Genomic DNA, 17229 nt, shown 5'->3' on the forward strand with positions numbered 1-17229 from the left:
CTAATAAACCATAGATCAGATCCATAATCTAAATATTTATTCCAACATTCCTACTCCCTAGAGTAGATAACTTATCTACTCCGTAGGCTAAAAATACAGTGGGGCCAAACTGTTTGGGTGATCCAAAGCATTCATTTGATGGGCCCTCACATAGATAGGGTGTTCCCAAAAACTCAGGTCGACCATCCCAACCATTTCGATTTGTGGAGGGAAAAATGGACTGGGTAACAAATCGGTCCATTTGTCTTTTAGCTATAATTTTAAAGAAATCCCTGATTTTAAAATCCGGGAAATGCCCAATACATTGTTCAAAAAGAAAAAGAAAAGAAAGAAATGAAATGAAAAGGTGGAATGGACTCTAATGCGTGCATTACCCTTTAAAAAGGGAAAAGTCATCATTACTCAACAAAAATAGAAAAAGGAACTGATAACGGAACTTAATCTCTAGCATTTGACAGCGGGTTAGAAAAGTGTAAATAAGGCAATTGGTATCATTATCAAAACATTGGCGTGGGAACATCAGGCTCTAAAAAAATTCGAAAGGACATGGGTAATTTCGTAGTTTAGCTAAATACTAGGGTCATTTTGACCGTTGTGCACACTTAAGTATTGAAAGAAAAGTCTCGTAGAGTAGGTATACGATGGGACAGCTACATGGAAAACGCTTCACCCCCTCTCTCTCTCTCTCTCTCTCTCTCTCTCATTGTCGCTGTAAGTGTACAAACTGCTTTTGGGTGGAGAACCAGATGCCTTTGATGTGTGTGTGGGTGGTGCTCTTTTTTTTTTGAACTCCTAGGTATTCAATCTCTCTCCTCCTCCCTCTACTTTGCTTCTTTCTTTCTTCGCCTTGTTCTTCTTATCCTTGAAACTTCAACTTTTGATTTCTTTTTTTACCCGTTCAACCCATGTTATGAAGGCATGAGAGTAGAAGGTTTGTTTGATTTCCTGCTTTCGTTTCGTTTATTATGGGCCATTTTTGGATTTTTTTTTCTAGCTCTCAGCCTGATTTCTTAATCCGCTTTGTTGGGTTTTGTTTTTCGAAGAATCTGGCCAGGGTTTTCACTAGTTTCTCTTATGATTTCACATCCTTTTTTTTTCTTGGGGTTTTTTGTGGTTTCTGGAACCTTCTGATCAGAATCTGTTTATGATTTTTCTTTTTTATATTTCATGAAGCTTATACAGCCCACTCATCAGAGTTTTGGGCCTGATTTTTCAGCTGTTTCTTAGTTTGTTTGGGCTTCTTTTAATTTCAATTATAATTATGACCGAGTTCTCATCAATTACTCCTGTATTTAAAATTCAAATCGTCTTCTCTTTCTTTTTTTCCTTGGTTTTCTGGTAGAAAGCACCCCCGAAATGCTTTGAAAGTAGAGCGTTTTGTGATTTTATGAACCTTATCACTTTATTTTTGGGATTTTCTTAAGGGTTTCTTCTCGTCTCTTTGTGTGGAACATGCATCTTGTTGGTGGGCTTCTACTTGTTTTTTCTAAGAAACTGTCAATGGATTTTCCCTCAGTTTGTTTATGATTATAGCCGTGCTTTCTGTTTCCCGTCCGGCTGATTTGTGGGTTTATGACCTTCTTAATTACAGCCTTTCTCCTTCACCCCTCTCTCTTATTTTTATTTCTTTTTTGTCCTTCATAAGCATGTATTTTCTCTTCTTTACATGGGTTTGTAGATGGACTTGATAGTACATATATGTACGAAACCTCTTCTGTTTTCTGGACTATTTTTCTCATAGCCTGATCCTTTAAAATTCCCACCTTGTTTTTTTCACATAAAATGACGTTCTAAAAATATCTACATGCCAGATCTTGGGTGTTCTTCTTGCTGGAGGGTGCTTATTTTCTGCTCGTGGAGTTCATGTGAATCAAGGGTCGATTTAGTGTCGTGTTTTTTTTTTCGAAAATTTCAGAGTCTGTTCCTTGTGGTTTACTTTCTCTGTGCACATAAAATAACGTTCTAAAAGCTGGGGTGGGGTTTCGGCTTTGTGGGATTGTTCTGAACCAGTGTGTTATTTTTTTTTTCCAATATCTACAGGCATCAAGTCAAAAGGGGCACAAAAAACCCTAAAGATCGAAGAGGTATATTTCTTTGAGTGGGTCTTTTGATGTTGTTGTTTGAGGGTTTTATATAAGAGAGTTGGGGAGTTGTAGAGCGTTGGTTATGCTGGAAGGTAAGTGTATGAGGAGGCTGAGCTGCAGTAAATCTGTTGGGAAGGTGGAAGGAAGAAGCACAAAAAAAGAGAAGGCTCTCTTCAGATGTTATCTATTGAAAACCCTCCAGATCCCTCATCTTCTTACAATATTTCACAACTGAAAGCAGATGAAAAGGCTACTCAGAAACTTGCCTTGCCCGAGGCAGATCTGGTCAATGGAGGCCTTGATGAACAGCAACAGCTCCCCAGCTTTTCCATAAGGTAACGCTTCTTTTCTCTTTCTCCCATGTCTCCCCTCTTCCATGGAAGTAGAATTTTACATATACTGCTTTCATAGCGAGTGTAAGTGGTTCAAGGGGAACTCAAACCAAATTTAGAGGCTCTACAACCTATTTGCCTTTATTTTTTTGGTATAATTTCTTGTTTCCCATTGGAGAACAGAAGCAATTTGAATCTTGCTTGGAGTTAAGTGGGATTTGGTAGCTGGAATCCATCTTAATTCGATCTGTTGGTTCTCATATGGTGGTCTGTCTTCTTTTATTTCTGGGTCAACTGCTAGATTCATGATGTAGGCAACTTCGAATTTCTAAATCATATGATCTAGTAGCTGAACTCACTATTTTGATAAATACTTTCCTAATTCAGTTTATCTACTATAGAATCTTTGCCCAATTCCATCCCTGCGGTTGCCACTTTTGAAGCTTTAACATATGATTCAAGGTTCAAGCGGTTGTTAGAGAAACTTATCTCCAAAGGACACAATTCTTTTAGTAGGAGTGCTTATAAACTTCAAAACAGGCTGGAGATTGGAAACTATCAGTGGCTCGAGTTAAAATGTGATTTATTAAAATAATATGTGTTCCTAGTGAAAAATCCACGGATTAAGAATAAAAAATATATATAATATGTGTTCGGATTTGATAATGTTGTTCAATCTAAAATCGTGTTACTGTTTTGGATTGCAGAGACTATGTTTTTACAGCACGGAGCAAAGATATAGGAGCGAATTGGCCGTTTCCTCAGCAGTTTTTACAGCTTTGCTTGAAACATGGCGTGAAAGATCTACTGCCACCTTTTGAACCTCCCAATTCCGTAAGAGCTCGATGTTGCAAAGACAGTGTTGGATCTGATCAACTGGTTGCTCTTACAGATAGTGAAAAAGCGTTAGCAGAAGGTAATTTGTTCAAGGATGATAATGGCATTTTGTTGGATTCTGAACGAAATTATATCAAGTACAAATCTCTTCACTCATTTGATCAATTAGCTCTAGAATACTCTGGTCGAGTTCGGTCTCCATTATCAGAGGCTGGGAATCCAACAGCTGACGTGGAGGACGAGAAATCGTGCAGATTATCAAGATCCTTTGGTTTGAATGATGCTGCTGGAGAAGTTAAGAGTATATCAACAGTGACCAATCATGTTCAGATTGAAGGAGTTTCCACTCCACCGGCTGCCTCATCGACTCCACCAACTGATAGCCTTCCTGGTTCAGTCCCTGAAATCAACAGTTTCTCAGAAATTTCTATAGATCTTCAAACTATTCAACCTCCTTACGGGTCCGACAAGGCTGAAATTTTTTTAAAACCTCCAGATAAGTGCCAGTTGATTGTGAAATCGGGCGTTCTCTCCTCTGAATCCAGCCAGACAGAAGAGATAGTATCAAATTCTAGCTCTTTGTCAGAACCCATGGCCTCAAAAGTTTGCCCGGTTTGCAGAATATTTTCCTCCACTTCAAACACCACTTTAAATGCTCACATTGATCAGTGCCTTGCAATGGAGTCAACTTCAAAGAGAGCTGCGACTAAATTAACCGATCATCAAGTCAAACCAAGGAAGAAGAGGTCAATGGAGGATATCTATGCAACTGCCCCCCGTTGCACTGTAGAAGAACTTGAGAGGAGAAATGGTTTGAGCCGGGCCATTGGTTTGAATTCATCAACATCGACTGATGAGGTTCAGGCTGAAAGAAAAAGACAGCGGCTGGCACAAGTTGATTTTGTGGACGATGGCAATGAAAGTGCAGTGTATGTAGATTCAAATGGCACAAAACTCCGCATCCTATCAAAATTCAACGATTCATCATCAGCTCCAACAGTTGGAGAGGATTTCAGACTGAGGAAGCATGCGAAAGACAGCAGTGAAGGGAGGATCTTTTCGAGCAGAAAGAAAAGGTGTCTTGCATCCAAGTGTTCGAAGTCCCTAATTGTCAAGCCTCGGAGCAAAAAATTTTGCTCTCTCAAACTCTATAAAGGCGAGGTACATGTCTCTTGCTTTGTGTTTATTTTAGCTTGTTGGACATCAAGTTTTATTTTCCTAGTGACCTTATATTCATTGATCTCTCTCTCTCTCTCTCTCTCTCTCTCTCTGCATTCATATAGTAGCATCCCCTTTGGTGTGATTGAGGGAAGATAGAATTGCACTAACCTTTCTTGTTGAAGTTGTTTTTGAAATTGTTCCATCTTTTAAGGCGAATGTAATGAATTTAAGCTTGCTATTTTCATATTGTTAAATTCCTGATTTGGGATTTTTTTTTTCACGTCCGTGGTGATTTACTAGTATTCAAAACAGCTTACATTATAAGGTCACAATCGCTTTTGGTGCCATCAAACCATCTCTACTTGTGATTTGAGTTTTTCATTGACTATGCATACATATAGTAGCATCCCCTTTGGTGTGATTGAGAGAAGATAGAATTGCACTAACTTTTCTTGTTGAAGTTGTTTTTGAAATTGTTCCATCTTTTAAGGTGAATGTAATGAATTTAAGCTTGCTATTTTCATATTGTTAAATTCCTGCTGTGGGATTTTTTTCACGTTCGTGGTGATTTACTAGTATTCAAAACAGCTTACATTATATGTTCACAATCACTTTTGGTGCCATCAAACCAGCTCTACTTGTGATTTGAGTTTTTCATTGAATTGATTGTTCTATTGCTTCTTGACTATCACCTAACTGTGTCTACTTATTTCTGAAACTTTTTGTAATCATTCTATTGTAATCATGTTTTATATATGCCTTTCTCATGTTTCTTTTATAAACTTTTTATTTTTGAAATGGCAAATAATATTGAAAAAAAGAGGGGGATGGGGGGGCGACAAGGGAAAACCCAAGATTTTTTGCTTATAATATCCCATTAGTTTCCAATGAGATTTAATATTCAGTTATTTAGTCAATGAATTTTTGCTACTCAGATTCGTGGGGCACCAGATGTGGAATATCATTTGGAGAATCACGAGAAGGAAGAATCCCTGTCTCAATTACTGAAGACTCGAGACCCAACCAAAACTAGTGGGTCTGGAACTTTGAGACAGTGGGTACGCTCCAAACGAACAGGTCCTTCAAAGACGTCCAATGAAATAGATGGCCGTGGAGTTGCTAAAGATCCAGTACTTTTGACTTGGAACCCATCTATCGAGAGGAATCAATCAACTTCGAGCAAATCTTCTGCGGAGAGAAATCATATTCTGAGATTTTCAAGGTCACCAGAGAATTCCACCAGTTCACTGAGAAGCAAGAGACTGGAGATTCTGTCGAGCACAGTCAGTATTACAGATAATATGGAGAAGTCTTCAAAACCACAAGAGGGTAATTTTAATCGGTTGAGTAAAGGCACTTCTGTTGGTGACGGATGTATAAAGAAATTCGTAAGATCTCCATTACATTGTGTCTCTTCTCCGAGAAGCAAGAGATTAGAGATTCATGAAAGTACTGGGCAGGCATCTCCGAAACTGTCTGAAATTCATCCCTTTCTTAAAATTAAAAAAATCTCGTCTGCGAGGAAGAATGCTTTATCAGAAAATCCATATCACTCCATGGAAGCAACTAAATGCAATGAGAACGAAAAACGTGCCGTTTTTAAAAAGTTGCAGAAGGATAGATGCATGGAAGATAGACAGATAGGGGAATCACCCTCTGATGATGAAGGATATGACAGAATTCATGGTTGTCAAGTTTTGGGGCCCAGTTCTTTAAGCCTAAACAAGATACATGGGACTCACAAATCTGATCGCTTAAAGAACATCATGAGCTTTGAGACAGAAGAAAACATCAGCAAAATCTGTCTTGGGAGAAGCAATTTGCTGGAATCTGGAAAAGAGAGAGGAGCAGCTGTGGGTTCATCCAAAAGGAAGGAAACTGTAAGTTTGAAAGTGTTAGATTTGAGAGTTCCTTATCATACAAATGTAGTAGATTCAAAAGTCGGACGTTACCTCCAATACCTGAGTGGAGATATTTGCTCATTTAAATATGATGACCAAGAATTTGTTGCTGAAGATGTTCCTGTGAGTATGGATGCTGGTATGAATTGTTGTGCTGAGAAAACTGTTGGAGAGCACTATACAAGGTCTACTGAAAGCCCAATTTCAGAAGACAATTTACCAGCCTATCGTTCCAGTGTCCCATCTGAGTCCCTTGAAGAAGTAGAGCATACAATACCCACATTTGGAACAGAATTGAGGGTAGAGTCGACACCCCCAAGGCCTTTTGACAATAGAGAAAAGCATTGTGCTGATGAAGTTGACGACCTGAGCTGTTTTCGGACAGCATCAGAAATGGATGCTACTAGATTGGATGGAGACTCTATTTCGGATGTTCAGCACATGGGGTCTCAAATTGACTCACCTCCTATTCTTGAAGGACCAGAAGCATGTGTATTGGGTTTTGGAGATGTGGGATTTAAAGCTCCTCAGGATAACTCATCAGTGACCTCCTCGAGCAGCTTCCAATGTACTAAACATAAACCAATGGTATTCAATAGAGATAGGGCAGAATCAGTTTGTGCTCTCCCACCTGCAACAACATCTGGTTTGAAATGTTTAAAGCAGGATTCATCATTTGGATCTTCTACAGTTCAAGAAATGTCTAGTGCAAGCTTTTCGGATAATTGTGCCAAACCAGTGGATGATATTAAAGTAGGTCAGGGTTGCACCTTGGCCTCTACAGCAAGCATGGGTCGAGCTGGAAGAACACAGTTAGATAGAAAGAAACTGAAAGTTGCAGTTTCACCAGCAAAGGAACCTGATAAGTTTTCAGATGACGAGCTGTGTTGTTGCTTGCGAAAGGAAAGTGCATCTCTAGGTGAAGTCGTAAAATATCAAGAATCAGAGTCCCTGAGGGAAAGTATGATGGCTACAAAAATGCTACCTACAAAAAGAAAGCAAATGAGTTGGAATGTGAACAGTGGAGCAGAAGTCTCTAACTATAGCATTTGCTCGAGTTCAAGAGTCAATGAGAAGGTCATTCCTGTCTTAGAATCACCTACGGGTTCCATTTCCTTAACACAATCTTCGGATGCTGCAGGAAAACTTCCAGGTTACAGTTATTTTGGTTTGGCAAGTCCATCCTCCTCTCAGAATCATCCTCAACACACTTCAAATCCCATCTTAAGGTTGATGGGAAAGAACTTAATGGTAGTGAACAATGATGAAGATGAATCCGTGGGACTTCAAAGGGATCCTATAGCTATGGGTTCTCCACATGACCATGCAAATGCGAAATATCTAACGCTTCTTGGATTTTCAAATGGTTATGTCTCAAATCAGGACACCTTTTCTTTCTATAGTCAGTCTCCTAACGGTTCCATGGTCATTGGTCAGGATCAGTGCAATGTACTGCCAAATTTTGATGCTGGTTTCGCAAACAGTTTCAGAGGTCACAGCCATGCTGAGGCACACCAAACACCTCTACAGCAACCTGGCAACCATCAGGACATGCGCATGGGATGTTTTGTGGAGTCGGCTCTGCAGAATGGAGGATCAAAGGGTAATACTGATGTGCAAGCTCGGCAGAAGAGACTGAATTCAAAACCCAATCCCCCATTTGTATCTGATGTAGACAGAATAGGTTTTCATCGCCAATGCCAAAAACCTGTTTCTGCCCGCCAAACTGCCGGTGCTGTGAAAGAGGTGATTAACATTGATGAATCTCCTGAAGCTGAAGTTGATTTGACCACCAGTGGTACAAAATACACAACAGGTTCGAGAGAAAAACAGCCATTGCTCAGAGGTATTTTGCCTCCTACGATTTTGAATTCTAGTTCGAGGCCAGCAAAAGCATTTTCTTGTTTCCCATCGGAGAACACTTTCTCAAGGGGACCACTTGGGGCCCCGAAACCCAGTTTTCTGATGTAGGGACAAATGCATGCTGTACAAAGCGAGGAAGTAAATCCAAAGGATCAGGTTTTTTTCCACAGAGGCCATTTATAATTCCATCTGCTTCAACAAGCTATTTGAACAAAGCACCGTGTTGTTCTCCAAGTTTGTTGTAGCCCAACTGTAAAATGCTGCACAAGCCACCTGCTAATTGTGCTCCTGAACTGAGGGTCTCAAAATGGAGAAATCTGTCAGGGTTGTAGCCAGTTTCTTCACCTTTGTTCAGTATACTGGCTGTGAATGAAAACCAAAATGGTGGCATCTGTTGAACCTAATACTGTGGAATCCATAGGGTTGAGCTTTTAAGATGCCAACTAGCAGGTGTGTAGCTATGCAAAAGGTGAGAGAGGCATTTCGACAAGGACATGCAGCTGGCGAAATGTTACTGATAGATTTTTAGTAGAATTCTGTATCTATTTCTATGTATTAAAATCTGTGAGGGATTCAAACAGTTTTGAGCCTGCCTTAGTCTTATGGAGCTTCTACATGACGCACTCTTGAATAATTCATGAATCTGACAATCCTTTCTCAAAGAGTATCTTCTTTTCATATACAGTAATGGTGAGCACTTCCGCAATTAATATAGGTATTTCTCCTTTGCTTGAAGACTTTATGTTAATTGATATATTATTAAGCTGTTAAGTCGGTTGGCATTTTTTTCTCTCCTTTCTTTTTTCTTGCAAGTGGTGGCAATTAATTTCAAATCTTTTATTACTTTATAATCATTCGTACCATTCCAAAAAAAAAAAAAAAAAAACATTCGTGATTGAAGATTATAATAAAGGCTTGGGACAAAGGCGTAGTTGAGTAGAGTTGAGAATCATTCGTGATTGAAGACGTAAAGATAACTGAAAGCATAAGATAACATGGAATCATAAATTTCGTGCATAGAAGCTTACTATATATATCTATGCATCCTTGAAAGAATAATTGTTATTACCAGATTTATATATCAAACAAAAAGTTGTTGCCAAGCAAGTTCTAGTTCATGAGATAGTTTCTCTTTCTCGCTACACAGATGTGAGCTACATGTGAATCAAAATCTTCCTCACGGGTGGAGTGGATCTCTAATGTTTCAATGGATGGATAGTTCGTAATAAAGTCCCCATGTCCTTACAGGCAAAGCAAACTAAGTAAACCTGTTCTTTCAATTTAAATTGGATACATTTTAAACTTGAAAAATATCCTCTAAATGTTGTACCACAGTTGTTCATCAGTCAGTTGACAAATCCTAAATAGAGTTGTGTGATGAGAAGTGAAGGGTGGGCCTATTAAAGCTAAAATAGTTAGGGGACTGCTATCCGCACTAGCATGTTTTAATGAGGAGTTAAAATGTGTTGAAGATGATGGTAATGTAATGGTAACCATCTTTTAACCAACTCTGTCTCTCTCTTTCTCTTTTGAAATGATTTCTGGGATTGACTTTTTCGTTTTGCAGTTTTGTCACTCTAGAGTCCTCTCATGTAAGTTTATAACGGCTATATTTCATGTTTCAGATTTAAATTCGTGGAACTTGATGTCTTCTAGTATGATAACTTGTTTTTGGTTGTTTATACTGAACTTAAGGAGGAGTGTTTGTTTACGATTTTCTGATTGGATGTTCATAACGTCTTGATTAGTGTAACATTTTCAAGAATAGTTAGTATTAGTATGAGGTGAAGGGATATTTATTTGTCCAAGCCTTTTGTTTTCTTACACTAATCGGCAAGGAAAAAGGCAGACAAAAGTGTATCGTGGACCAATCAAAATTTTCCACGCACCAACATTGGGATTCTCTCCTCCCTATCGTGCCTTCTTTTCCTTCTTTCTTTTGCTTTTTTTTTTTGGTTTCGTTTCATAAACAATTAAAAAATCGCATGTCCACCACTTCTTACTTTTGTCGTTTTAGTTAGCGTGGTATGCTAACGTGCGCCTCCCTCCCTCCCTCCCTCTGGTGAAGGATCAAAATCATGTGGTGTGGGCCCCTCTCAAGCTTCTCATAATATCCTTCCCCACCTCTCTCTCTCTCCTCTCTAACTATTTGTTTCTCTCATGAATGAATTGGGAATTTGAAAAAGGGGAATGATATGGGCACTCTCTTCTTTTGATAACACCAAATATAATGACATTATTAACACCTCTTTCATTGATACTTAAAACAGACATTACCTTAACAGCTAATCAGGGGGGAGTGCCAATAACATTCATTTTCCTTTTTGAAAAATTTCAAAGAGACAATGGCCTTTCAGCAACAGAGCTCTACTTTCCCCTCCATACCTTTTTTGTGCTGTGGCCCAACATATGGACGCCTTGGATCATCCTTTTTTGAAAAATACGGGTTCGTCTGGCCACCCATCATTTAATTTACCGTTATTTACCATAATAAAAAAAAAAAACATTGTGAATTCGCTGAGAACTCTTTAATACTGTGAAAGTAAACCGTAACAAAGGAACACGATCCCAGTCCCCGTTTGGATGCCACAGAAAACCAATAAAAGCATGGAAAGTAATCTAGATGGTCGATTTTTTCCCTTGAAGGGGCCATTCAAGGGGCCCATAGGGGTCACAGATTCCGGTGAGGCAGAGGTGTGTGCAGTACATCATGGAATAAAGTTACTAGATAAAGAACTATTGGATAAAGTGGTGGGGGAAGGGGATTCTCTAAATGTGATTCGATGGCTTAGAGGTTCTCATGCTTACCCATGGAGGTTTGCTCACTTCTTTGACGAGATCCAAGATTGGGTGGGAGCTTCATCTGCTATCTTCAACCATGTCCAAAGGTCCACTAATGGAGTTGTTGATAAATTAGCCGGAGAAGGGATATCAAAAGAAGGATTAGAGTGGTCATTTTGCTTTCTTTGCTCTGTGTTGTCCCCTTCAGGCCATTAGTTTCTCTTTTTCCTTGTTTACTCTTCTTGTGTGTTACGGTCCTTAGTGGTGGCCCGCCTAGGTATAGGAGGGGTGGGACCCAGCTTGGTATGGGACAGGTTTAAAGGGCGTTGCCTAACGTGTTCCATCAACTCTGAAGCTTTTGGCATATCGGAAAGGTACCTAATATTTGGTATCAGAGCAGCTACCACGTCCTGTATTCTAGTCACGGAAGGGACGACCTGTGAAAAGGGCTACCTGGAAAAAAGGCCAGAGTGAAAGTCGTCACAGAGTGAGCCGCCGAGGACGGCGGGTGTGGAAGCGCGGTGGTGTATTACGATCCTAAGTGGGGGCTCGCCTAGGTATGGGATTGGGTGGGACCCAGCCTGGCATGGGACAGGTTTAAAGGGCCTTGCCTAATGCGTTCCATCAGCTCTGTAGCTTTTGGCGTATTGGTAAGGTACCTAATATTGTGTTTCATGTTGTTTTCCTCTATACTTACCATCTCGGTCTCCTTTCCAATTTTGCTCTAATGAAATCTATTGTCATTCAAAATAAATTGTAACTCATTAAGAAATCATAGCCATCGACTTTAGTGGGGACTACTGCTCAATTTTCTAAGCACATCCAATATACTAATCTGATGATTAGGATCATACGGTGCTAACTTTGGGCTAGACACAGACCAAGCACACCCAGAGAGGGAGAGAGAGAGAGAGAGAGAGAGAGAGAGAGAGAGAGAGAGCTCCTTGTTCTGATTATGCCACTCCTCAGTTTATTAATTTTTTTTAAATGGCCGGTTGATAGTTTTGAGGGAATTATGATCGCCTTTAACAACTAATTAGAAAAGAGTAAAGTAAGATTGTCATGCCAATATGAAAAGGAAAAGTTTCTTGAAAATTGGGTTATCTTGGAGAAATTACTTTGGAATGGCACCATTACGACATTTAACATCCGTCTAGCATCGTATGATGAAAAATAGCAAAATGCCCTCTTGTTCTTTAATTATTTTTTTTTCTCTCATCTTCACCACCATCGACGACCATTGATACAACTTGAAAGATGACGAAGAAGAAGAGAAGAGAAATAAGAAAAAAAAGGAATCAATGACGGAAAAAATAAAAAATGTCAGTAAAATATGGAAAAGAAGAGGGAGAAGAAGAGTTAAAAAGGAAGAATTGATGCTGGAAAAATGAAAAAAAAAAAAAAAAAAAAAACAAACTACGAAGAAGAAGATGAAGATGAAGAAGGCAAAGTTAGGGTTGTGTCGGTGAGATATAGGGTTGACTCGGTAAAATATGGGTTCAATTTGGTAAAATGTGAGGTTGACGCCACATCTCGTTGAGTTGACCACAAATCTCACCGAGTCAATCCCAAATCTCACCGGCACAAGCCCAACTTTCCCTTATTCTTCCTCTCTTTTTTTCATTTTTTTTGGTGTCTTCAATTTTTTGCGGAGTCAATTCTTTTTTTCCTCCTCCTTACTCTTCTTTTCCATTTTTTTGACATTTTTCATTTTTCCTGCCATCAATACTTTTTTTCCTTCTTATTCATCCTCTTCTCTTCCTCTTCCTCCTCCTCCGAGCTGTGGTGATGTTCATCGATAGTGGTGAAGATGAAAAAACAGCAAGATATATAGAAGCGGAAGAAGAAGATGGCATTTTGGTCTTTTTTATCGTACGACGTCACAAGGACGTTTAATGTCATAATGGTGCCATTCCAAAGTAATTTCTCCAAGATAACACAATTTTCAAGGAACTTTCTCTTATGAAATGACAAAATTATTCCATATGACATTTTTTTTGTTGTGAACACGCAGAATAAATTTGCTTGTGGGATTATCATACATTTTCTATGCATTTCATCACCAAATCATGGTAAAAAAGTATCGTGAAAAGGTATTTTATTATACATCAATAAAATAGTGTTCTAAAAAAACTTGAGGATAGCAAATTTTATGCCAATGGTGGGTTTGATCAAAACTTAAAATTTATCGCATGGAGATGTCTAGAAAATAATATAGGCTACGGACACCGGCAGAAGCATGTTTTGATAATAGGATGAACTCACCTTGTTTCACAACCGCACACAATTCCCAAAAGAATCTCAGAAGCCAATTAAATAGTGAAAAACAAGGTGAGTTGGCCCATTATATATCAAAAGATGGGCGTGCGGATATCAGCAGCCATAATATATTAGAAAAGAGAAGAAGTACGTACTTCATCACTGCAAAAACACATAATACATCCCCTACACGCAATATTTTTTTTCATGTGATGAAATGGCCTCTTAAAATATTAGTTGTACATCCATTCAAGCCATCGATATAAGATATTTCCACTTTCTTTTAATTCATGGTCTTGGACATGAACTTCTCCTAACATGTTTATGTTGAAAACAAGATCAAAGAGAGAGAGAGAGAGAGAGAGAGAGAGATTTCTCCTTGAAGTTTATTCCAAGTCATCAAAACCGTACACACCACTTCTTTCTCTAATACTTACACGTTTTTCTTTCACCCTCTCACTAATGTGTATAACGTTTTGGCACTAGTTGCCTTTGGACACAAAAGGAAATAAGACCTATTGAAACTTACCTATTTATACTTTCCAAAAACAATAAAATAAGGGATTTGCTAGGCAATTTCACATAAAGCCATTTCGCGGCTGGCTTTTGCATGTGAGAACAGCTACCTCCGAAGAATTAAATGAATAAGACAAAATCTGCCAAAAGTCAACATGTGTTGTTGTTTTCACATGCAGAAGCCAGGTGCGAAATAGCTTTCCGCGAAATTGCTTGGCTAATCCCATAAAATAATAGTTAAGATTACTTTCAACTAAACAATCCTAACTAAACCATAGAAACTCCACTTTCCAAAATCAAAAGCAACTTCCTAAAGACTAATTAGAACTACCCAAATTAGAACTAAACAACTACTAAATTAAATATCCTAAACAAAATTAGAAACTTCCGACTGAATCCATTTGGGCCCGCACAGGCCCGGCCCCTCCAGCCAACCCCTCCCCTTCGAACGCTGTGGAGAGTCAGCGATGCCTCTCAATAGTTTAAATTCTTTGAAATTCACTTCTTGGAGTAATCTGTGTTGAATTATAAATGATTAGAAAACACCAACTCTAATAGCTTAAATTTTTGGAGTAATTGGTTGTTTCACATGGTAACAGAGCTATTGCCTCAAGCTCTGGTTTCAAACCCCAACTTCTTGATGAAAAATCCACGTATCCTAGTTTCAAAACCTTACAACTCCCTCATATTAAAAATCCACGTATGGCCGACCCAAAAGAGGGGGCACAGGTAAGGGGATTGACAAAGTATAAATTATTAAATAGCACCAACTCGCTTTTGCAGTAATTGGATGTTTCACAGTCTGGAGACTTGGATCTGTATCTGTTTAAGATACAAACTATCACTTCCAGAATCAGCATACATTAGAGAGAGAGAGAGGATGGGGGGGCGGCGGCGGGAAGGAATTACATATCTCATGATCTCAACATAGCTGTAAGAAATACAACAATTACAAGTCCCAATAAAATGTTACAGTAGAGATGCACAATGAAGCTAGTAAGCCCTCAAAAGAGCTGTGGCCTTAGTGGAACTTGAGGCTAGTCAAGACGTTGTTATTGACAGGGTCAGCCAAGTGATCCAAGAGGTTCTGGAAGGGCCCAACTCCTGTCACCAAACCTTGAACAAAGTAACCCAAGATGGCCAACATAGCCAACCTCCCATTCTTCACCTCTTTCAACTTCAGCTCCTTCATAGATTTCTCATCTTTTCCAAACCCTAGAGGGTTAAACAAGGGCCCTCCAGGGTAGGAAGGGTTGCCTGATCCTCCCAAATACTTCTCCAACCCTAGGAAATATTGTTTACCCATGGATCCTGGATTAGCCCAATCTTGGAATCTCCTGTGTTCTGCAAAGCCCATGAGTGCCATCTCCAGCACAAAGAGAGTGAAAGGGTCTGCCCAATAGTTATAAGTTCCGGCCGGTGGAATTACTCCGGTCTTGAACCATGGAAGGGCGGTCTCAGGCGGAATTAGCCCGAGTTTTCCTAGGATCTCTGGTGCAATTGCACCAACAGCTCCGAGCATGGCATAGCGACCATTGATGATCTCACCGTATGCTAGCCATTTGGGCTCAATGAATCCTCCAGTCCCCTCAGGGTCCGAGAGCCCCAATGGGTCGAAGCCGAAGTCACCAGGGAGACTATGAGATGAATTGGTGGCATGAAACATATATTAGAATTTAGAAATATACATGAAAATGGGTGAAAGTGTGAATTTTTGGGTGGCTATATATGCCATTCCCCGTGGAGAAAATCTTTTCTTTTACTGATCATTGGTTCTTCTAACATGGGAATGAGGAGAGTTATGCTTTAAAATTACCTGCCATCTAAGTATGTAAGGCTCTGCTTGGATGCAAACCAGAGCTGTCTATCTCCTTGCTGAAAAAAGCATAAAAATCATCAGTGAGGAAAGATATACAAACTACAAGGGTTTAACAAATCCACCCAAACCCATAAATTTATCAATGAACATGTATGAAATGGAATTGAAAAAATTAATATAAGCAACTAAAACAGAATGGTGTGATGGGTTTTTGCGTTTTCTTTTATTTACATGATCAAACCTCTATAGTCCCAACGTCTGACAAATTATCACATCACTTTAGCGTTACAAATCATATTCCCAAGTAATAGACCCAAATAACTCGGAAGTTTTCAATTTTCCCCTACTAATAAATTGCTTGGGTTCCTTTTAGTACTCTTACTTGGGTTATTAAAATTTTTAAGAAGAGGTTTCCATTAGCATGGATAGTTTTAATGAACTTTCAGACAAGTCATTTATAAACTCGAATGACATTTATAAGAAAGTACTGAATTTACGTGGAAGAGAAAACGAAATAACCTTGACAGGGGGTGAGGATGCTGCCCTAACGACAAATGAGGATTTTCTTGGAGACCCAACAGCTCTACAAGGAGTTGGTTGAATGGGCCTTCCTCTTAATAGTTGCCTTCCGGCCTCTATTGAAGAACTGCTTGAAGCAACAGACAGAAGAGCTTGTGTTGCCATCGATTTCTCTGCGCTTTTTCTCCTTTGGACAAATACAAATTTATGAAATACTCTCCCTTAATTTGGAGAGTCTGGTTTTGCAGTTTAAGGAAAATAGAGGAGAAGAAGATGTGAAATATTGGTTGCAGATGTGGGTGTGGGGGCAAGGAAATCTACGGGGATATGAGGTGGAGTTATATGAGATGAGGTTGGATCTAGTTGCCCAACAAGAGAATGACACGTGACCATGTGTATTAGGATAAGGGTTTGTGTTCGTGTGGCAGGTGGAGGTGTGTGAGCCATTAGTTGTGGCTTCTCCTTGGTTGGTTGCTCAGAGGAGGATTGATATGATGATATTCTTACCTGGATTTCTGGTCTGTAACTCTAATCAATTCAACTCTATGTTATTCCACCCATCTCTTTATTTCTTTTATCGGTTCCTGGGTACCCATTAGTACCCAACAAGCTGGAATCATAAAAGATAAGAGATCAGGTTAACAAGTAATTCTCCTAGAAGTCAATTTTACTATCAATCCTAGAAGGAAATGTTTGATCTTTTTAAGGTGCCATGCATGCATGTGAGATCACGACCATTTACACATGGTCCTTCCCATTCCAAATGGGCATCCCATGCTTAGGATAAAGGACTAGAGTAATCGATGGCTATACTTTTTTGGGTGGAACCCTCATGAGGCTTGATCAAGTCTTAATGGATCAAGGGCCTAGGATCATCCGATCAAGATGCGCCTCAGATCAATGAATATGATCATATAAACTAGGCAGAAGTGGGTGGGCCCAACAATTGTCTTTTAGAAAGATCGCATATAATTGCCTTTCTTTTTAGCATTTTTTCCAATATGATTTCTTGGAAATGCTAGGAAGACGGTGGCTGTCAGCCTCCTTTCTAACAGTCACTCAATGACCCTCCTTATGCAATTTCTATGTGATCCGATTCATTGGTAAGACCAGCCACACAAGTCCAACCAAAACCTTCATAAGATAATATTAAGTCC

The 17229-nt window shown here is 39.3% G+C and overlaps 2 protein-coding genes across 3 annotated transcripts; one reads left to right on the forward strand and one right to left on the reverse strand.

Moving 5' to 3' along the window:
• Nucleotides 1–655: 655 nt before the first annotated feature.
• Nucleotides 656–8968, forward strand: LOC143879146 (uncharacterized). Of its 2 annotated transcripts, none has more exons than XM_077381345.1 (4): nt 656–796; nt 2041–2419; nt 3124–4414; nt 5350–8968. In XM_077381345.1, the coding sequence occupies exons 2-4, from the start codon at nt 2262–2264 to the stop codon at nt 8284–8286; spliced, it is 4386 nt and encodes a 1461-aa protein (XP_077237460.1). In that variant the 5' UTR covers nt 656–796; nt 2041–2261; the 3' UTR covers nt 8287–8968. The 2 variants fall into 2 exon arrangements, with proteins under 2 accessions (XP_077237460.1, XP_077237459.1); XM_077381344.1 differs by having other exon boundaries at nt 794–931.
• A 5683-nt stretch (nt 8969–14651) lies between these two features.
• On the reverse strand, nt 14652–16393 carry LOC143879147 (chlorophyll a-b binding protein 8, chloroplastic). The gene is made up of 3 exons (XM_077381346.1): nt 16073–16393; nt 15551–15609; nt 14652–15371 (listed from the first exon to the last, which is right to left on the reverse strand). Exons 1-3 carry the CDS (start codon nt 16235–16237, stop codon nt 14756–14758), a joined length of 840 nt encoding a protein of 279 aa, XP_077237461.1. The 5' UTR covers nt 16238–16393; the 3' UTR covers nt 14652–14755.
• Between the last annotated feature and the right edge of the window lie 836 nt (nt 16394–17229).

The sequence above is a fragment of the Tasmannia lanceolata genome, unplaced genomic scaffold (genome assembly GCF_043159265.1).
Source record: "Tasmannia lanceolata isolate RefF3 unplaced genomic scaffold, GAP_Taslan_0.1 ptg000006l, whole genome shotgun sequence".
NCBI classification, from domain to species: domain Eukaryota; kingdom Viridiplantae; phylum Streptophyta; class Magnoliopsida; order Canellales; family Winteraceae; genus Tasmannia; species Tasmannia lanceolata.